Below are 22,427 nucleotides of genomic sequence, written 5' to 3'. Positions count from 1 at the left end.
TCCCCACTATCGCGTCCCTGTCCGATCCCTTTCCACATTGCCTTCTCGCGTCGCATTTTTCTGACGCGCACGTGCCACACCGTGCTTTCCGTGTCTCCGTGTCTGCTGATCTTTCGACGTATATTTAAGAATTTCGCCAACGTAAATCACTCGATGGTCTGAGAAAACTTGTAACCGATTTTCGCCGAATTCTCTGCGATAACGAAAAAAAAGAGATAAGTGCTGAGAGAAGAAAAAGTTAGATGAGAGAGAAAGTGGTGATCGTCACGATTCGCGATTCAAAAAGGTGAAGACAGGACGAGAGGCAAGGCGAAGCGAGAAGCTAAAACGCGAAAGATACGAATAGATGTTAGATAGATCCGAGTCGCTCGACGCGGAGCCAACAACCCGAGGAATCGTAGTCGCGTTGTTATCTGGTACCTGCCGCCTGCTACTGTTCCTACTGCACTGATGGTTGCTATCATTAAAACGTAATCACTGCCGTTCGCTAACCCCGGCAATGCTAATTTCCTCGTTAATTAATGCCGAGTCTCATTGTGCTCGCGTATGCCTGCAAAAGCGATTACTCGCCGACTACCGCCAACGTGTTAGACGCTAACGCGCTTCGATCCTCCATCTGGCTTCCTGTTTTCCTTTCCGTCACGGGAGGGATCATTCTCTGCCGAGTGCGAGAGAGAGAGACTCAAAAGGAAAAGATCGGGCGTAGAGGCCGTGAGAGAAGAAACGAAAAATAGCACGCTCTTCTCTCCCTTTCTTTCTCTCTCTCTCTTTTTCTCTCCCCAGGGCCGATAAATTTCTCTCTTTTGATCCGCACTCACGAACACGTAATTGCGACGCGTTACAATGATCAAACGCATTGTCCACAGCCAGAATGGGGACTGGTACGTTTCTTCTCGACCGGTCCTTGGTTCGATCCTCCGACTCGAGTACCCTCGAATCTGCACTCGAGAGGAGTGCTCGGTGTGCGCAGCTCGGACGCGCTTCATCCTCCTGTCCGAACCGAGATACGCTTCATTATCGAGCGCTAAACGGCCGTTTCTCCGGACCGACAATACCTCCCTTTGGCCAAGACCTCTTTGGCGAAATTAGTTTTGTTCCCCGTTACGGCGACAATGAAGCCCGTCTTTGGTCGTCGGCTGCTCGTCGAAGGAAAAACGCAGCCACGATTCCTCGCTCATTGTCGATCGTGGACGAAGAAACACGCGGCAAAGAATGGAACCAGCCAGAAGAATCTGCTTCTCGTTCGTTCGTAGGGAGAGACAGATGTTTAAGATGGTGCAGAAACAAAAAAAAAAGCTTCGGTCCGCGACGCGGAGCGTTAAGAGGAAGAACAAAATCGGGAGAGAGAGCTTGGTTCGCGCGCGTCGATAGGCTGTCGAAAAAAGAAGTCCGACGAATCGAAACTGAACTCAACCGGCGCGCGGTAAAACGAACGGGATCGATTCTAGGAACGCAGAAATCCTCCCGTGATCGGGACCCTTCGATCGACGATGTCGATCAGCTGGCCCCGCCTATTGTATACTCGGCTGACGATGCAACTTCGACCCCAGCGTCGGCCAGTTTTTTAGCGAATTTAATATTTATACCGAATGACTGATGACCGTAATAGAGAAACGGGGTTGCATTGTTCGAAACGCTCGTGTCATTGATCGATACGACGCCGCTTTCCCGCTTTAGCTTTCCAGTGGGAAAGCCCGACTGTACCCAAAGCCGACCACGCTCGTTCGATGTCACGCGTTAAATATCAACCTTCTTCCCTTTCCACGCGTTCGTTTCTCTTTTCTTTTCTTTTTTTTTTTTCTTCTTTCTCTCTCTTTCTTTCTCGTTCGACTGCGCGTTCGAAGATTCGAACGGAATCAACGATCGAGCCGAACGTGGAAAATCACCGTACGATGAATCGGCCAACTTGAGATTTCCTTTTCGAATTTCGCCCCCGCTGTTCCACTGTTTCAACGAATCGTTTACCAGTGCCGCGTGAAATCTTTCGTTCGTTCCATCGAAATGCGTTGCGCCGATGTGGGCCGAACGAATAAAAAAGAACGTTCCCAGGCCGAGAAAGAAACCGAAACTTCTATCCGAGGCCAGCTAACCCAATGGAATCATTAACGAATCATTATCTGCCCTCTCGCCGGAGAGCCTAGAGCCGTGAAACAAAACCCATTAATGATTTCTATTTGTATTCGTTTGTTGGTTCGTTTAGCGCGGAGACGTGGAGAGTGTAGCAGGCCCCAAAGCCAAGTCCCCAGTGAGTTATGTGAGAAGTTGGCTTATTTTCGTTAAGCCGAACTCCCGCGGCGCGAACAAATCGTCCGTCGCTGCCGCCGAGAGACCGAGCTTTGTTTCTTCTTTCTCCTTTCCACTTTCCGATTCCTCTCCGTCCGCTCTCACTCTCACTGCCGTTTGTTTCAACCACCAGCCACGAATGCCGACTTTCCTTTGGGAACCATCGAAGCGCCACAGACAGTTTTCCATTTCGATTCCTCCGTTCATTTCAAGTTGTTCCGATTTGAAGGAAAAGAATCGTCGGCGAGAGAAATTCGAGAGACTGGAATCCCTACGAGTGCGTTGTTCGTCTGAGAAAACAGAAGGCTGTTGCCACGGATGAACGCTGGCCCGTCAAACTGGCCTCCATCCGCTCGTTTCGCATCGTCGAACAGAAGCAGAACCAAGGCTCTAGCCGGTGCTCTCGGCGATGCAAACGGAATGATTGTTTATCCGCTATGATCCACAGAACGAAGCGGCTAAGCCAATATCGTTAGCGGCGCCTGGGATGTTGGTGCAGCGAGTCGATCCGAGTAGTCACGGCGAAAGTATGGCCGCGATTACGAGTGATCCGGGTGAGGCGGTGGGCCTCCGGCCTTTCACGCGACGCGCCGCTTCATCTGTCAAAACATCGTTTTATCGCAATTTCAAACACGTGGTACAGCCACGCACCGAGGTTGCCGACGCGACGCGACGCGACTCGACGCGACGAAAATGCGTTTCGGCGGCGCATCGCCGATGCTTGTCGCCAGGCGTTTGCGTTTCGCGTTCCAATTTAAACAGGCGGAACGTACTCCGGAGAGGAACGAAAAGGAGAGAACGTGCGCGCTCCGGGTCCCTGAACGAGTCACGGGTGCAGAAGGTATGCACGGCCGAGTGGAACGTACGAGAAGAGTTTCTATACCTGAATATACCCTCTCGGAGGCACTGACAGAAAGCGACCCGCCCACAAAAGTAATCTCGACCCCGTGGCTCCTCGCTGAACAGACGAAAGAGAGACGGAGAAGAAGAGCGCCGCCACACCTGATTCATCAGCGCGGAATAAATCGAAAGACGGACCAAAAACAAAACGAGCCACCGCGCCGCGCGTACGTTTCGTTTCTTCTTCGCATCTCTTTACCCCCCCCCCCCTTACGTCTCTGTTCTCAACCACTTCCCCGTGTCCGATCGTTCCTCCGCGAAAAGGTTCATCGTTCGTTTCGTCCCTTTCGTCGTTCCCGTGGTGGTAATCCCGCGCACCATGTTCCGATGCATCCTGAGACCCGTTTCCACACCGTTCTTCGCGTCCAATTCCTCTCGTAGAGAACGAGCCAGCGTGTGTAGGTGTGCGCAGCCGTCTCTTTGTCTCCTGTCTCTCGCCTCTCTCTCTCTCTCTATCTCTCTCTATCTATCTATCTATCTATCTCTCTCTCTCTCTTGCTCTCGTGCTCCCAGTCGTCGGACTCGGCGCAGGTACGCCCCGACCCTCGCCGTATATAAATTACCTTTTTAATTTCCCGCCAAGACAAATGATTTAATTTATTCTATCAATTATTGCGAGAAACGAATAGGCGCGAGGCGAAGGGAAGACTTGTTTGGTTTTCATTCCGATTCGTCGATATATCCGATATATCCTCTTGCTGTATCTCTTCCCCATCACCAGCATTCCGCTTTTACTCCCTCCTCTTATCTTCACGATTTCACCATCCTTCGTCCCAGGTCCACAACTCTGTGCCCGAGCCATCGATTTTTTCCCCTCGGAAACGACGCACGATGAAACAACTAATTGAGAGGTAGGAGTCGACGCGTTGACAGGCGCCACGAAAACGCGAAACATTCGTAACGCATTGCTTGATAAAATTGGGAAGATACGAATGGCAAAACGGATGGACAAAAGAGGAAACAAGGGACACATGGTCCCGCTGGTAGACAGAGCCGAGACTCTCGTTGAAACCGGTTCGACGTGTGTCTGGTCCAGGTTAGGTCAGTTATTCAAAAACTAAAATATCGCCTCATTAACGGCAGCTTGTTTGCCAACTCTCTCTCTCGAGAGAGAGAGGCAAGAATACGCGAGCACCCTGGTCGTCTTAACCCTCGTCGTGGCGTTGGTCGTCGTTGCCAGTGCAGCCAACGATTAGCCGAAAGGCAGGCGTTTCTTCGTCGCCTCACGCGAAAAAATATCGAGAAACTATCGCGAGGTATTTCGAGGCGAACAAAGTCGTCGCCTCGTATCCGTTCGGTTCGATTACGAACCTTTTCGCGAGGCAATTTCATAACGCGTACCGTCGAGAAGAATCGTCGGCGCGAACACGTGCACAGCCAAGGACGCCGGTGAAACCGCTCGAGGACTGCTTTTTCCTTCTCGCGAGAGATCGCGTACGTATCGAAGGTTCGGTTTGCCGGCCGTGTCGAAAGGTAGGAATTTTCAGGAATTATCGTAGAAGAAAACGATCGACCGAGACAAGGAGCTGCTCTGCTCCTTTGTTCACGGCGTGGTGGAAACCGTTCGAGCGAACGGAACAGGCAACAGACAGAGACTCGGATACTACCGTACAGAATCGTGCGAATCGGTATTTTACTTAATCGTTCTCTCGTCGCTCTCAACTTCGGATAGTTACTCACGGCGAGTTAGACACACATTATAGTTTGACACACATCACGAACGGACGTTCGCGCATCGCCCCAAGATTCGGTTATCTCGCCAAGATTCGGGCAAGTCGTCGCCGAGGGTCGGGTAAGCAGAGTTCGTGCCTAGAGTCTTGCGACCGGTTTCGCGCCAATTAATCATCGTCCCGCGCTGTTAAGAGGCCAATTAAGCTCCGCTTTTGCAAGTCTGATTGTCCGTACGTGCGATCCGTGGGCTTAAATACGCGGGTTCACCTAGCTCGTTCGTGCTTTATCTATCGCGCTGCGCTCGAATTAAAATGTACTTTATGGCTCGTGTCAGCAGATAGCGATCGCCATAAGGATATCTCTCTCTCTCTCTCTCTCTCTTTTGTTTTCATTCGTTGCAGAGTTGTTGCATACTAGCAATTTGAAAAACGTTATTCGTTCATAGTTCAAGGTGATACGAAATGAATCAGTTTGAAATATTTGTCACAACTAAAAGACGAATTCTAAATTCGGAAAACTGTGAAATTTCGAATTGAACGAGATTCCTCGACATTCAAGCAAAATTCAACCGGTCTGGAGCGTAGATCGGCCCCAATTTCTTTCGGTTAAACGGAAGAGTGCTCGGGGACGCGGTAATGAACGACGTTGATAAATAGCGGACCGCATCGAGAACTCGAACCCTTCGTAATTACACGTCTATGCTCACTGTCGATCGCATCTCTTGTAACCGACACCTGGCAATCCGTAAATGTCCCAATAACTGCCACGACCGAAGCGTCTCTTCTTTTTTTCTCCTTTTTCTTTTTTTACTATCAGATACGCTATTGTTTGACTTGAACTTCGGAGGAATATTCCATATTTATCATGCAGAGTTTTTCAAAGTTCAAAGTTCAACGGAGATTGTTCTCTTTTGGTCTCCCAGACCCATTTTTTCCCCCCAGGACTAACGCAAGAAATGAAGAACGAACGTTGACGTCGATGCGAGATGCATCTCGCGCCACTGCGAGCCAAGACTAGATGTATCAACGTCGACGGTTAATAACACCTCGTAGCCTCGTTCTTCGAGGATCCGCAACCGTAACGACGACCGTGAACGCCGCCGGGTAATTTGGCACAATGATATAATTACACGTCACTGGCGATTATCTCGATTGCTCGTATCATAGAACAACCACGCTGGGATCTACGTTTCGCGCGAGCTTCACAACGCCTTTGCGAAAGAGTTCACCGCTCGAGTCGGGCGAGATTTAACGTCGAAGCTCGACAAACGCCGAGATTCGCACAAAACGAAAAAGAAGAAAGGAAAACGACAAACGTGCAGGCGAGCAGACGAAAACGAGGCTAGATCGCGCAAATCGAGAATAGCAAATCGAGAGTAGAAAAGAAGAGGAGGTGGAACGAGAAACGAAAGGGTGCGTGCAACACGCGAACTGACCGCACGCGTGTAAAGATGGTTCCTTCAGACGACGTCTGACGAGCCGGCAAACGCCGACTTGGACTGCAACTACGACTCTGACTTCGAGTTCGACTTGGACTCGCAGACTGTGTGTCGACTCGAGACGAGGCTTCCCTTCAAAAGCTGTACGTATGTCGGGACCTATCACGATGGGCGTCCATGTACGAAAGATCGGGCTGACGTCGAAGTACAGGGATCGTTACTCGTGGGAGTCCGTGAGAGGGCTAGCGTTGATTGACGCGCGACGTTGCGCCAAACTCGGCGGCACGCGAGCCAAGCAAACGGCCTCGATTGGTAGCGATTTCGCCTCGGTAACTGGCAAATAAACCCGCCGACTACAAGTGCAGACGGAGAATCCCAAGTGGATACGGACATGATCCTTCCATTCGTGGGTCGCGAGTCTCAGGGCCTCTTTCTGTACGTACTGTGCGAAATCGTGCCAATCATATACTGCCGACTATCCTTCTGCCTGCTACCAGATTACTAGATTACAGTCGTCCGTCAAGATGTTACCAGCTTACCGAATGAGTGGCTTCGAGCCAGGCGGCCGAGAATCCGCCATGCGCTATGGAAATTCCGATTCCTTCTCGACAATTTCTCCACCCCTCGATTCCACTACAGTCTCGGAGGCATCGTTGACTCGTATACGCGGACTTGCTGCCGTTTTCCCAATTCGAGATGGGATTTCAGTCCCACGATGAACGATGAAGGATCCTGGTTCGTCGACTGATCGGAAGATTAGTTTCGCATCCATGTTTCTTTCTTTCTCTCTCTCTGTCTCTGTCTCTGTCTCTGTACGAGAATACATAGCCAACGATAACAGGGAATACTTTTATGGACGCGCGTTCTAACAGTAGCTTAAAATACCGAACGAACGTCTACCAGGGAGGTCTCGTGCGTCGTTTAATTACCGTGTGTAACGAGTTCGAGTGGCTGCCGTGCGCACGAAACCCCTCTCTTGAGAAAGGGGTGCGATATGCTCGCCGACGTCGTCCACGAATCACTCGAAATTACCGAGTACCGTTGCGACTCACACTCCTTTCGTGTCTCTTCCTCCTTTCTCTTTCTCTCTCTCTCTTACTTTCTCCCTTTCTCTCTCTCCTTCTTTATATACCACCCCTTGGCAGCCTTCCTCCTGTCTCGGCCAGCAACGCCACCCCTTGCTCCGCCTTGTTCAACCGGCCACCTTTTCTACTCGTACGCACAGCAGCTCGTTCAATCCGCCAGATAATCGGTACAATTACAAAACCGACTATAAAGGGGTGGTATCCCCTCCCCCTCCCTCCCGTACAAATGTTGCCGTTGCCTTGACTATTTTTCGTTTCGCTTTGAAGAGTCGTGGCGCACGAAGGTAGGAGGTTTCAAGCTGGGCGAATCTTGACATGGAAGAAGCAGAGAGGGTTGAGTGTTAAGTACGACAAAAATGTCGAGAGGAGCGTCACGGTAGTAGGAGGTTGTCTTTTGGGAGAAGGGTCTCGACTAGAAGGGTAGGCCTCGTTGATACGACGAGGATGGAGGACCAGGGGAAAGAACGAGATACCCAAGGGTCTCCCTGCAGTCAGCTGTTTTAATGTGGGTCACCAGTTCCTACAAAACGATCGATTTCCGTCTAACTGCGAATTCCGTGTTCGAGGTCCTCCGTCCTTTCGCCGGTGTTCGGCCGGTAGCTCGAGACGTTAACGGAAGACAAACTGCCATAACGTTTCAGACCAGCTGGTTTCGACATACGCGAACGATTGTCGTCCTTTCCGATCGAGGCGTCCGGTAAGATCGTACCCTCGATCGATCACCCAAACATTCGTCCACTTTTCGTCGAGCCACCGATACCATCTACGCGATCGCGATAACATCGAGAGATGTTGAAAGAAGCCGACCGATCTGGCGCTAAATATTCGCCATCGGCCGCGTGTGTTCCGCCATGATTTATGCTCGCTCGAACAATGTCGAAAAATAACGGGCCGCGTGAAACAGATGTTGGGTGTGGACGTTGCGATTTCAACGATACTCGAACCCCTTGCGCCCCGAGAAAGGATTGCGGAGCGAGGAGACGCGAGATCAGGAGCCTCGCCTAGTTTCGCGAAGAAGAAAAAAGGTCTCGTCGTGGTTGTTTACTCGAACCGAACAACCCTGCTCGTGCACATGCTGCTCTGTAAGATATAAGCTCGACTTCGCGCACATGGCAAATACATATTTATGTAGGAGGCATAACTCGCATCGCTCTAAGAACGCCAAGTTCCAACAAACTCACTGACCCGATGAAAAAAGTCAAGGATTAAAACAGGAGCTGCACCGTTCGTTTTATGGAATTCTCGTGTCCGCGATTGAAAGCAAATGAATTAATTTCAAGGAAGAAGAACAGGTGACTCTGTCGTTGAGAAGTTCATTTTCAACGTCTTTCCGGCATCCTTGTGGTTATAAATACCGCGTTTGAAAAGACTATACAGCCACGATCGTTTCCTTCTATCAACACTGGTTTATAAATACTCTGCTCTTCAACTATAGTAATCAAATCGACATCTTTCACGTCACGAATCAGTAACGTATGAGCATAACCCGCAGAACTCTCAATCTTGTGCTTCGATAGTGACTTTACATTATCTAATCGAACATTACCTACTCATTACCCGCTCAAAGTACGTTTAATTTTCTACGTTATGTAAACTTCATTACGTCTTGATATTATATTTCAATGAAATTGTTACATTTTAATGTACCCATTTTGTTTTAAATCCGTTACAGATAGGTACCTGTATTACATCTATTTAATTAGGAAGTAAATCATTTAAATTAAATTTATTTATCAGTGGAGCCTATTGTACCTGAATATCGAATTGTTGCTCAATTCATTACCAGCCGATACGCGATTCCTCGAACTCGTTCGACTATTTTCTTCCTCCTCGCACCGCCATTCTCTCTTCTTTTTCTTTCCCACAAAATCTATTTTTAATTAAGCTATTTTAAGTTAAATTAAATATTTCTTTCATTACTTGGCTGGGTAACGGCAATTAATAATGCCGCGTCACGCCCATTCACCATCTCCTTCGTTACTTTTCCATAGGCGCCATAGTTTATTGTATGTATAAACGACTCTGTTCTATATATAGTGTAACAAAGTCAATACGTAATAACGTTTCACATGACGCGCGTATTGCATTTAAATGCGACGAAAGAATTCGTATTGTTTTTTTTACCGGAAGCACGATGCTACGAACGAACTTTCCAGATCGTAACGCGCATATTTCAGATAACGGACACTGTTCACTGTTCGTCAATGAGCAAACCGTACGAGACACCGCGAAACATTGCGACTCGATGGAACAAAAATTCGGGAACCGGGGTAAATGGGAATGTCGCGGATGATCGGTGGCACGAACAGAAGAAAGACAAGGAGTCACGGAACGGGAGCTTGGCGCCGTTACGATACAATGCCGACCCCGAGATGACTTGCATTCATATCAAGCTGCACGGCGAGGAATCGGCGATCCTAGCCACAGGCGTTTTCGTTCGACTTCCTTCTTGCTTCCCCGCCCCTCTTGCCAGCCATCCTATGAATTCACGTTATCGGCGAGCAACGATTTCATCGTCTGCGGCGTTTATTATTAGATCCCGGCCACCACCGACACCGAGTTCGTGGCCTCGCGAGAGTTTTTCCACGAAAAGATGGGACCGACCGCGATGCTTTCCTCGAGGAAGAATTCAGCGTATAATTCTTGAAAATGTTCAACGGGCAAGAACGAAAGGACCGAGGACTATCTGCTGGAGAGAAAAGTTGAATTAAGAGGCAAAGGAAATTGTCGGGAAAACGAACGACAGAGACAACAGGCCGGAGATGATGGCAAAATGGAAAGAGAGGCAGAAGGCTCGGTTAATCCTTCTTGTTTGTCTTTACGTTAATTATCTAGAATTAAGGAGGCTGCTTGTCGCGGCGCACCGGCCGGATTACTGGCTCGATTATTACTTATTGCAGATTATTAATTACCGAGAATTACCGACTTGACTGGGGTTCAACTTCAACGAAGGGGAGCGAAAGAGCGTTCGAAAGAAAGCACGACAGCGGACTTACAGCGAAGGCGGAATCGATTTCTCGTCGAAGAAGGAACTGCAGCGTGTTTTCAGTGCGTTGAGAAACGCTGGAAGCAGGAGAATCGCGCGCCCTCATTAACGGGAAACGCGTACACCAGCATGAAATTCTGGTCGACAACAATGAAACGATGCGTGTGATAAAAAAAAGGAAAAAAAAAAAAAAAAAATGTGAGCTGTAACCAACGTTGCGATGTGCAACGGGGAAACATCGGACCGAGAATGATGATAGAAAAAGACCGTGATGAGGTTGGTTACAGCGCCCGTGTTGCAACAAAATGCGCGCGTATCTGTGTCAAAAGCAACCCCCGCCGGACAATAATAGAAGCTCTTAAAAACGTAAAGCTGCCTAGCGGGCCAGGGTTGAGCGCGCGTGGGTTATGAAACTGTGTAGAAGGAAAAAGGAGGAAAAAAAAAAATGCGGAGCGGCCGAGCCAGCTGCCGTATTCGATACAATCGCCAGGCGGATAAGTTCTCTGCGGCAGATAAATGGAAGCATCGGGGCTGGATCGTCGCGAACAACCACGGGAACTTGGTACTCGAGCCGGGGAAATAATTGCTCACTGGGAAAACACGATTTCACGAAACGATGTTTCTCCGCTTCTCCTTGTTGTTCGCCTTGTTGGTCTTTGGCTCCTGCCAGTCTCTTCCTCCTTTCCTTTCCGCTTCGATTTGGAAATCGTACTACTTTCCATACGCGTGCGCGCGCGCTTAACTCGAAAGCGCGTACCCATTTAATCGCGTAGCTCGAGACGCGATTGTGCATAAGCACACGGCAACAACGAGAGAGGAGCTGGGAGGAACGAGCCAAGGAAATAAATATTAATAACGATGCTTCCTCCTCCTTTCCCCCCTTGTGCACGCTGCAACCCTCCTCCTGGTCTTTTCTCTCTCTCTCTCTCTCTCTCTCTCTCTCTCTCTCTCTCTCTCTCTCTCTTTCTCTGTCTCTCTTCTTCGCGAGCGTATTCTTTCCATCTCTCCTCCTCCCGCCCTCCCACTCGCGCCTTTCTTCCCCCGATGCAACTAGACTCTCCTTCCCTGCCATCCCAACCCTCCATCTCTCCCCTTCCTCTGCCACCCTCCTCCGTTTCTCTTTACTCGTTCTCTCTTTCTCTCTCCGTTAGTCTCCGAGTGCGCGTCTGTACATTGTTAGGGCCATTACGGGAGCCAATTAATCTATGCACAATTTTATAATTAAACGGCTAATAGCGCATAGAATTATAGTCCAGGGCCGCGCGCACTCCCACGTATCCTGCCGCGTTCGTGAGTTACGCGTACGGCGGCGAGAAAGACATTTAAGGGAAGGAAGAAGGAAAGGAAGGAGGACAGAAACGAGGAAATCTCGTTCATGCGCGCCATTCTGCGGCTCGTTCGTTCGCTTTCTCGCTCGCGCGCTTGCACGTTCTTCTTTCGTCTTCTGTCGTGTCTCGATGAAACGCAATTCGGGACACGCGGACGTTTCGCGGACGATCCGCGCTGCTCGGTAAGAATTCAGCAAATTGACGAAGATAATTGGCGAACGTCTCGTTAGCGAACGCAAGTATATGGCATCAATTAGCCGTATCGGAGGAGAAAGGAGCATGAAACCAGCCTCGCCGATCCGGTGACGATTCTTGCGTAGGCAATAGTCCACGATTGTGCATTTTCGAGCCTTAGTCCGAGGGTTGATGAACACGGGGTCGAGTCCGGGGGAGAACACGGTGGCTGGACACGAGGAAGCGGGCGTTGCAACGCAGCCGGTGCCACGCTATAAACCGCAAGAAAAATCCCCCTGAATTATCGGTGCGGTTCTCGGTGCATGCTGTTGCATCGATGGCGATAGAAGCGCGCTGGCCACGGCCGGAGGACCGTGTAACTGTGCGCGCGGACCCAACGGTCCATCGATGGAACATCGGTGTGTAGCCGTTGCCGCTGTTACCACTGCCGTGCATTATCAGAATGTAACGACGTCACCGGTACACGCGACCAACCATCCCGGACCGCACACGCGAGAGAACCATACCGTGGTCTCTTAATCATCCGATTTTTCCTGGCGATCCTCCCTCACAGCTTCTCTCGCCCCCCCCCCCCAATTCACCCTCGATCCACCCTCTGTCCCCTCTCGTTTTTTCCAATCGATTTTCGAACAGCACCGCTCTTCTCTCGTATTCGCCGAGAGAACGAACCGCGTCAATTCCCATACATCGTAGACCAATTACGTACCTGATGATTTTATGACGTTCTTGATCGAAAAGTAAAAAAATGTGGAAACGTTACGAGATGGAACGAGCCACTAGAGCCATCTACTAGATGAGACAACTTACGAAACGAAAGATCGGTTCTGTCGAGAATTGCAGTTCGATCGAGAATTGCGGATCTCTGAAAGAGGGGAAAGATTCGCGCGAAGAAGGGCTCGCGCACGAGCCGACGGCTCGGCCAACTCTGTTCTGTGACTACGACTCGGATTATTTGGATCCCTATCCCTATAGTTCTCTCTCTTTCTCTCTCCTGTTTTCTCTTTCTCCCTCTGTCCCTCTATTTCCCATCTTCGTTCCCTCCGCTCGCTATCCCTCGGCTCTCTTTCTCCTTCGCCCTCTCTGTGTCGCGCTGAATCCGTTTCCGTTGTGACTGCCACTGCGCGTTAGTCGCCGCGATACTATTGTCCACCGACGTTACCGTTTCGCGATCGTGTCCGCCGCGTCTTACGCTTGATCCCTTCCGGGTAACTCCTGACTTCAAAGCGCGACAATTTGACAAAGTGAGAAAGCAAAGGCGAGCCGAGTTGAACGAGGAAAAATATGTACTGGGATGCAGGACATCTAGGAAGACTCTAAAGTCGAGGGACAATAATTTCGCCGATAACACCGGATCCCCTCGTTCCGTTTACCATTCCGTTTCGTCTGCCGTCTGACTCGTGGGTGGGGTAAGCTTGTACTACAGCCACTTCTCTCTGTCTCGTCGGTGGGGACGATTCATTCAGAGAAACTGCCGTGAAAGGGACACCTGTTGGCACGGAGGCCCGTTGACAATTCCAGATACAAGGGCACGTGCCTTTACCACAGCTTCCTTTCCCGTAAATAGCGTCGGCGAGGATTGAGAATAAATCGAAACGAATCGTCGGAATCGATGGTAAAAAAAAAAAAAAAAAAAAAATACTACTGGCAAAAGATAAAAGGAAGTTAAAGGAAGAGAAAAAAATGGAGAAAATTTCTAGACAACGAATGAAAAACGATTGGGCTATGAACGACGAGAGAAGAATCGTTCGTAAACTTTTTTAGTTGGGAAAAGAAAACGGAGCACGTGTCGAGATGATGGTAACGCGCGATTAAAATATTTTTGGTCGACCGGTAGCTCGGTAAGGAACGTAGCTGGCCGAAGATAAAGTGCTGCCCAGAGGCGACACCGGGCGTTATTAATACACGCGAGGATCGTAGCTTCCGTTCTCGGCAATAGAAGCTACAAAAAGCGCACAAACAACGGTAGGTGGTGGTAGGTCCGTACGATCGTTGCGTCGTAGTGAGATCGGGAGACCGAGGGCAATATCGTACGGAATGATGGTACACCAGGTTTAGAAAGGTTCGAACGTGCGATCGATGGGTCGTTTTTTCGTTGCCCGTTTTCAGTCAAGGAAGATAGCTGCTGCTACTGGAAATAGCAACGATCTATTTCCGCTTACCTGGCCGTGGTGCAGTCCCTGTAGAGTATATCGAAGTCCTTGCAGCTGAGCAGCTTGCATCGATTGACGCCCGGCTGGATGGCTCCGAGTCCACGGAGAATCCTAACTTGTTCGACATTGCACACCAACGGCACTATATCGAGCCTCTTGAGCTTCGTGTAGACGGTGTGCAGGCCACCGACAAGGTGTTTGAGAAAGAGCTCGAACGCCTGCGGCAGACAGAGCATCGTGTCCCCGGCGATGATGAACGCGGCCACCTTCTGACCGCGGTAATCGACCAGTTTGCACTCGTTCGCTGTGGGATCGCTGGTACTGATCGGCGGCGGACTGTTGTACGATCTCGGAGGTAGAACAGCGTGATGGGCGGCCATCAACTCGAGCGGCGAGCCATGATGACCGCTGAGCATGCCACCGAGTTGTCCCAACAAGCCGAGACCCGGTGGCGGTAGGCCTGGCATACGGGGTACCATGCCTGGCGGTGCACCGGGCGCTCCTCCGGCGGAAAGAGGCGGCGGACTCAACGGAAGTCCCTGAGGTGGCGAGCCTCTCGTTGGCGATCCCGGCGTGGGAACGCCGCGGTGCTGTTGCTGTTGCGATTGTTGCTCGCGGATCTGGTCTCGCGGATGAGGCTGTTGATGCGATGGCGGCGGTTGATGCTGCGACCCGTGAAGCTGTTGTTGACCTTGCTGAGCCGACGGGCTGTGTGGATGTTTCGGACTGCCGGTTACGGGACTAGCGCGGCTGCTGTGGTCGGAAGAGCTATCCATCGCTCCGTGATCCATCGACGTACCGCAGGACACGCGTCTTTCTCTTATCGACCACGTTCCTTATAGAATTTGTTCTATTACCTTTTCACTAAGAACTCCTCCTCCTCCTCCTCTTCCTCCTCGGCCGTTTCTCTCTCTCTCTCTCTCTCTCTCTCTCTCTCTCTCTTACTTTCACTCTCGCTCTCTCCCGGACGTGGTTCTCGCCACGTGGACACCACGAGATACGAGAAACTCGGAGTACCAGCACGAGTCAACGCATACTAGACCGATCTCTCCTTCTTTTCGCAGCGATTCCAACTCGTTCGGCTGACGAAAGACCAGCCGACGAGGAAGCTCTCGTCGATCCAGGATTGACCACAGGAATCTCGGCTCTTCGCAAGCGTCACTGTCACTCGGGTAAACTGCCGCGTCTCACGGAGTACGTTGGACCGTGTACGCTGGTAACAACTTCACTGTGCACAACCACTCGAATAACAGTGTCCATGACAATTGACCGCTGTCACTCGATACGAGCCTCGACCTCGGCTGCGTTCTCGTTACGGACAGGTCCGTGTTTCGCGTAATGCTGGTCGGCTTCGTTCGAGGAGCAGCCGAGCTGCCCCTCGTTCAACGATTCACCAACCACGAGTTTTGCTGCGCGACGCGTAGTTGCTTTTCTCTTCACTGATGGAACTGTTTCACACGATTGAATAGACGACTAGACGATGTGCGATGTCGCGCGTGGCTGTTCGTTGCTTTTGAGACCACGCGTGTGAACACCAAATCCTGTCGTCGACGAGACAGGAACGATCGGTAGGACGGGACTGACGCGTCGACGAGTGACGCGCGGCGCGCACGACCACGACGTACACCGCGGACGCAACGACGAGGATGAAGATGGTGTCGCGAGTGATAGCAATCGCGACAACAGCAACGATGACAACCACGAACACAACAACAACGACGACGACGACGACGACGACAACGACAACGGTGGCAACGGCGACGGCAACAGCGACGACGACGACGACGACGACGACGACGGCGGCAGCAGCGGCGGCGGCGGCGGCGGCGGCGGCGACGGCGGCGACGGCGGCGACGGCGACGACGACGACGACGACGACGAAAGCGGCTGCGGCTGCGGCGGTAACTCGCAGGGACGCGCGTCGCTCGTTCTCAAAGTGGCAAACGCTCTCTCGGTCGAGTCGGGAGTATTTCCCTACCCAGTCACAGATGTAATAAATAAAAACATCAGTGGGAGCTCGAGGAACGGGGAGGATGGGCGTTCTGTGCGCGCAACCGACTATCCGGTTGGCGGAGCCACCGGGGTGGCAGTTCTCCCTATTGGACGGTAACCTCGTACCGTCGACGCCTTTCGAACCTTCCCTCGGCTGGTGGCGGGACGAGCGAGTATTCCCCACTACGAAACAACCTCTGCCACCGACGACGCGCACCGACGATGCCGACCGGGACGATTCCGGGGGCGACTAACACACGGAGACATCCAGACGCAGACGCGAGTCTCGACAAGACAGTACGATTCGAACCTACCGCCGATCTACGCGCTACGAGTGGGGATTTCTTCTTTTTCCTCGCGACCTCTCCCTCCATACCACCCTTTGCTCTCTCGGCTCGCCTTTCCTCACCGCCCCTCGTAGCTCGCGTTACTCTTTCCCTCGCCTCACCTAAACCTAACCTCCCCCTAGCGCCGACCCACCCCACCGCGTTCCTTGTCGCGTTTCGGCTCTTCTCTTCTCCTCTTTCTTCTTTCTCCTTTCTCTTTTTTCCTTTTTCCTTTCTCCTTTCCGCCTTTTATGCCTTCTTCCGCACAATAACCCCTCGCCTACTACTCTTTCTTTTCCGTTCACCACTCCTCTGTTTGATTCCTCTTCCCTTTACCAATCTCTTCGTTCTTCTCCTTGCACTTTTCGCTTGTTTACTGCGTTTCTCACTCGCTCTTCCTTTCCTTCGCCCTATTCCCTGCATCCGAACTTTTCTATTCGCCACTTTTCTTTATTTTCCTCTCTTTTTCACCTGTCTACCACTCCCCCCCCCCCCACCCACCCTCTCTGCTACTCCTTTATTCCCTCTCGCTCGCTCTCCCGTTTTCTCTCTTCGCACGCACTCGCACCTTCCCTATCTCGAACAAATGCTCCTACTCTCTCTCTGCCTGCCTCTTCGTAGCTCCCTCCCATTTCTTCTTCCACCTTCTCCTCCCACCTTGGCCTATGGCTTATACGCTCTCTCGAACTCGCGCTCTCTCGCGCGACTAGCAGCAGTCTCCACCTCGTTTCCTCTTTCGCACCCGTCCTATTCTCTGTGACTTTCTCTCTCTCTCTCTTTCTCTCTCTCTCTCTCTCTCTCGCTCTCGCTCTGTTCTATCATACCTAACCATCTCTGTCAGTTTCTCCCTGTTCCTCGGTTCTCTGTCCGTACGACGAAGAATGTCGCCGGCGTTCGAATCGATCGGTCGGTCTCCGTGCGCGCGGGGGGTCCCCCTTCCGTTACTTGCATCCTCTCCTGCCCCGCAGAAAGAGCCTATCCTCCCTGCCACCTTCTTCTTCGCCGTTCCCTCGGATCTCCTCTACCATATTCGCCATCAGCATTACACGAGCGCACTTATTTCTTCTGTAGGTAACTCTGCTTCCTCGCGATCTCTCTCTGCTCCTCGACTACCCTCTTTCGCCCTTGCTTACCCTTCCTTTGCCCGCGTGTCCCCTCTCACAGCCAAGCCTCGCTACCACCTTTTCTCCGCTCCTCCTCCCGCGGCATACGCGATATACCATATACCCGACACTCTCCGCAGCTCTCGGTAAGCTCCGAGTATGAGTGCTTAATATCTTTGTACCATACCCAAACTGTACGTATCCGCCGATGCTTCTTACGTCCGAACTTTCCCTGCAGGCTCTCCGTCTGCAATATCTCCCTCTTCTTCTGTCGCTACTCGTCGTACTCGCTACTCGTAACGTTTTCATCTCGCTGTCCGCGATCAAGAAAACTGCCGTTCGAAGAAACAGAGGAAATCGTTCGACTGGATAGTGGATGTTGATCGGAAGCCAAAATAAAAAATTAAGATGGGAGGAGAGACCGACTGTACTCGATTGACTCGTTACAGGCGGAGAGTTCAAAGGCTGTCGAGATGAGTGAGAAAGGAGCAAGAGGGAAAAACCATCGTTTAGCCTTTTTCTAGCGGTCAACCCCCGATCTGTTCTCATCAGCCCGGTGACCCAGATCCACGAGGAAAGACCCTCTGCGTTTGTTACCAGTATATACACGTATATATGTAACAGGCTTCGCACACGTATTCCTCTACCACAGCTGATCCCTTGACCTCGTGCAACCCCAAACGAAACGAGACCCCCTGGGCCTAACGTCCATTGACCATCGCGAGTCGTTCGAGAGGGGTTCGATCATCTTATCATTTCATTTTTTTCACCAAGAGCCCCTTTCGATATTTTTCTCACATTTCAACAAGTAGATTTGTTCTCTTGGTGGAGCTGGTAACACGATCCGTTATTATGGTCCTCGTATCGTTGGTTTTACTTGAAAAAGAAAAAAAAAAAAAATTACGTGACTCGTCAAGAAAGAAAATAACATTCTCGAGGCAAGGTATTCGTTTTTGTCAACGATAAAGTCATTGTTTGAGGCGAAAAGGCGATCGATCGCGAGATCCAGGTCCCTCGTCCGAGGAAGGTCGAGGATCGGTAGGGGACCGATGTTTGCCACGAACCAAACCACGTCCAATTAGTGGAATTAATACCGGTTGGCTTTGGGGGAGCTAATGCCTCTGTGTGCATACCTACGGGTATGCACGTCGATGACTGCACTTTCCTTCGTGCGTAATGAAGGACAATCCCGGTTGGACCGAGCAGCTCGATGCATTCGCTCGTCCAAGCAACCGCTGCCTCCTCTTGTTTTGCGGTCACGAGAAAATATCTCGAACCCACGAGATTACGACTTTGAACACCAACTAACGGTACTCTCGTGTCTTTCTGCTCAGCCTCAGGACAACAATTTCGTTGGCGACGTTGTTACGTTGCCAAAAGAAACAACGAGACAAAAACACTATTCACCGACCCAAAGTAACCATTTCGACTTTGTACGTCCGGCTAGTTCCCCTTGGAAACTGTATAAAAAATTCAGACTTGTATGAAATTTCGTAGGCAACGAAATCTGTCTGGACAGCCGATCGACGACAGACAGATTTTCAGGCAACTCGGCCGAGTATGATACGCATTGTTTGAGCGTTCACGGGAGTGCGGTTCGCTAGCGGCGTTCCTGTTACTGCTCATTGGCCACCCTGCACGGGAGAATTGCGTGAAGCGCAAGCAGAGAACGGCTGCCTCTCTCGTGCATAGCTGTTACGTAACCCTCGTCATTGTTTGCGCGTCGTCGTCACAGAACTGTAACAGAGCGTACGGCAAAAAGGAGGGTAACGTGTAACGTTGGATAAGAGAGGGAAAAAAGCGCGAATTTTTGTCGAAAGAGTATGCATAGAAGGAAGGTATTCCACACCAACCAACCGGACACGCGTCAGAAGGACTTCACTGCACCGGAAGCGTCGCTCTTCTCCGTTTCTTTGTCCGACGTTACGTTTACCATGCCTGCGACACGGATTTTTGTCCAGGTTTTTTGCCTCCGTTATCCTATCGCCAGTAGCTAGTTGCATTAGCCTGTGTAGCAAAAGTACCGAAAGAAAAAGAAAAAAAAAAAAAGAGGAAAAAGAAAGAAAGGAAGAAAAAAATAGAAAGAAGAGAATAAAATGGGAGAAGTTAATAGAGTAGAGCGTTTATCGTCAACCGGTTGGTATTACCGATTGTCTCGTTTGCAATCCCCGTCTTGTCTATCACCTCGATTCTCTCTGCTCTCGACCTGTTTCCGACTCGATGCTCGCGATCGTCTTTCCATCTTCAAATTTACCAAGACGTCTTCCATCCCTGTCGATTCGTCGTCAGCCGTGTCAGAGGCAAAAGAAAACATCGATCGAATTAACGTAATTACTTGTTCGTGCGAGATACGTGCGCGTCGTGGCAAAACAGGCGTCAATGTCGATCGAGAGTCACGAAAGAGCAGGATTTTACAAAACGTTAATTGCGCGCGGTTTATATACAGCGCGGTACAGTGTAGAGGTCGGCGTGAGAGAAAAATCAAGAGCTAAAATAATGGATTTTGAGGCGGGATGAAAAACGACGGTAATTTTTCTGGACACGTACGCCACCGTTCGGTTTTTCAGCGCGGCTTACGCGCAACTAATTACCCATATGCCACGTGTTATTATAAATAGCCAATCGTTACCGACACAGCCGCATCCGCGATTCGCCCATAATGGCGTGTTATCGGATAAATAAAACGGATAGCCACGGGAGGGTGCGCTCCGATTATGCATCGACGCCTCCCGTGAGCGTATGTACCTACTCTCTGACCACCCGTACTGTTTTCCCAACCAACGACCAGCTTTTATTTCTCGTCGACTTTAATCCGTACACTGACGACAACGCCGATCACTTTTATTCGTTACGACGCTCTCGATTCCACTCCCTTTGAATCTGCTCGACGAAACGAGCACGTGCTCTACAGGGGAGAGAACTACTAAGAAAAGCAACAAAAAAAAAAAGAAAAAATCCGATAATACTTTCCCTCTGGAATTGGAATTTCGAATTTACGTTTTACAATTTGAACGTTGTAAACGTTCGATTCGAATTCTCATCCCGGGGAGTTCGACGGCTGTCGCATATAATGAAAACTTAGATCAATGCCTAGAATCAACCAAAATACCCAATATCTTCGCGTGAATAGGATAACACGTTGGTCCGCGCCATGGTATTCAAACTAAACGCATTAGGAAGCTCATTTAAATACGACACAATGCCGAGCACAAGCAGCCCGCGGTCGCGCGATATCATTCGTCGGTTGAAATAATGCTGTCCAAAAATGGCGATCGAACATTATCAAAATTCGTTGGGTTCTTCCATTGACGATGCAAACTGATTAGCAGATCACCGGATGACTCGTGATATTCCTAGTTTGGCTAACGATAAACGGAAAACGTCATTCGATTCGCAAGCAGTATGGGTTGGTAATCGCGCGGCTTGATTGCTCTCACCGCGTCAATACTTTTCCACGGTGAACGCGACGCAAGACAATCACGTTGACACCCGGTGATGGATGTCCTGACTGCTCAAAATACCCCCCTCAGTTTTCCCGCCAATAAAGCCCATTGTAAATGCGAACTATTCGAAATATTAGAGCGGCAACGGCGATTACCGGCCGTTCAGTCATCGCATCTGACGCACCGTAATCCTTTCCATCTTCCTCCGCGTTCTTTTTTGTTCTCCTGCCCCGTCTCTCTCCGTACTTTCGCCGACACGATCTAAGTCCACGTCATTCCCGAATTTGCCTCTTCCCCTTGTCGCGGCAACTTCTCCGTTCGCTCGTCGACTTCCCTCGGTCAGGTAAGAGGCAAAAGTTTGCGATCCAATGTCGAAACATCCTGTTGACAACATATCTATTATTATCCGACAAAGGTTGTCCCTCTATCTGCCGCTGACAATCTAACGTGCCTCGTGTTCAATGAACAGCGTAACAATACTATTTCAGCAACCGCGCGCAAGAAGACAACCGTCGAACGGGTCGACGGCTCCGTTACCGACATGCAACAGTATAACGAACCACCTTCCTGTCATTTCTCGTTGCTTGTTATCAGTTCATGTCACAGTCATTAGCCCCTTCGATTATTCCGAGAAAAGAAAAAAACAACAGAAAAACAACTAACGTCATAGTTGTCGCGTTTTACAAAGAAACGAACGTTCGAACATTTTTCCTTCTTCGAACTATTTCTATCGATTTGATAATCTTCCATTTACGTTGACATGGAGATATTCTTGATAAGTTTCAGGAAAAAGGTGAAGAATTGTGCGCGTTCCTTCGGGGCTTTCGACTCCGCGAACATCGTAAAGCTTAAAGAGATAGGATTACTTGTGATTCGAAATTTATTTACACCAGCCTTAATCCCTATTATAGCCGCACGCGTAGCCCGAGGAAATGGCCGAGCAATTTCGGATTTGGACTGCCGAGAGATGATGGATCGCTGTTTCGTAGGCCGGCACTGATGATACCTCGCAGATGTAACCTCCGCACCCTTTTCGGACGAGACCACTTGCCGGTGATTATCGATTAAACGCATGCACGTTCCCTCGATTTTCTCTGTTCGTCGCGATTTTCCTCCCAGTTCCCCTACTTTCTTTTCTTCCCTTTTCTTCCTCGGTTTCGTTACGGATTCACTCGACATCTGGCTCGCGTCAAAATTCCCCTCCCTTTAGTTACCTTTCGACCGTCTCACGCGCCTAAAATAACCAAAGTTTTTAGTTTAAAGGATAAAAGGCGATTCGACTGTCGCAATCGTGCGTGAAAAGCAAATGTTATGACGAAAAGGAGAGAGAGAGAGAGAGAGAGAGAGAGAGAGAGAGAGAGAGAGAGAGAGAGAGAGAGACGAAGGAAGATAGAGTCGAGACGCGTTGCGCTCAGCCGATCGTTGCTAGCTGGCTGAAACTTGGATATTGTCTCGCGCCCTGTAACGAGCAATCTCGATAGGATTAAAACGTTGTTTACCGGAACAGAAAGCCGGGAGTTTGGGTTT

At 50.3% G+C, this 22,427-nt stretch overlaps 1 protein-coding gene across 3 annotated transcripts in view; it reads right to left on the bottom strand.

The window, feature by feature from the left end:
- The window catches only part of LOC122532785 (dachshund homolog 2), a 182,866-nt gene extending 167,081 nt beyond the window's left edge, over positions 1-15,785 (bottom strand). For 2 of the 3 annotated variants that reach the window (XM_043661873.1, XM_043661874.1), the window contains exon 1: positions 14,046-15,784. In XM_043661873.1, coding sequence (XP_043517808.1) covers positions 14,046-14,827 — 782 coding nt within the window. In that variant the 5' untranslated portion in view covers positions 14,828-15,784. Of the gene's footprint in view, positions 1-14,045 lie in introns of all 3 variants that reach the window. The other variant, XM_043661875.1, reaches the window with a different exon arrangement.
- Between the last annotated feature and the right edge of the window lie 6,642 nt (positions 15,786-22,427).

This window comes from Frieseomelitta varia, unplaced genomic scaffold (genome assembly GCF_011392965.1).
Source record: "Frieseomelitta varia isolate USP_RPSP 00005682 unplaced genomic scaffold, Fvar_1.2 scaffold_471, whole genome shotgun sequence".
NCBI lineage: Eukaryota > Metazoa > Arthropoda > Insecta > Hymenoptera > Apidae > Frieseomelitta > Frieseomelitta varia.
The sequence above is the reverse complement of the archived record's forward strand: the minus strand, read 5'-3'. Positions and strand labels throughout refer to the sequence as shown.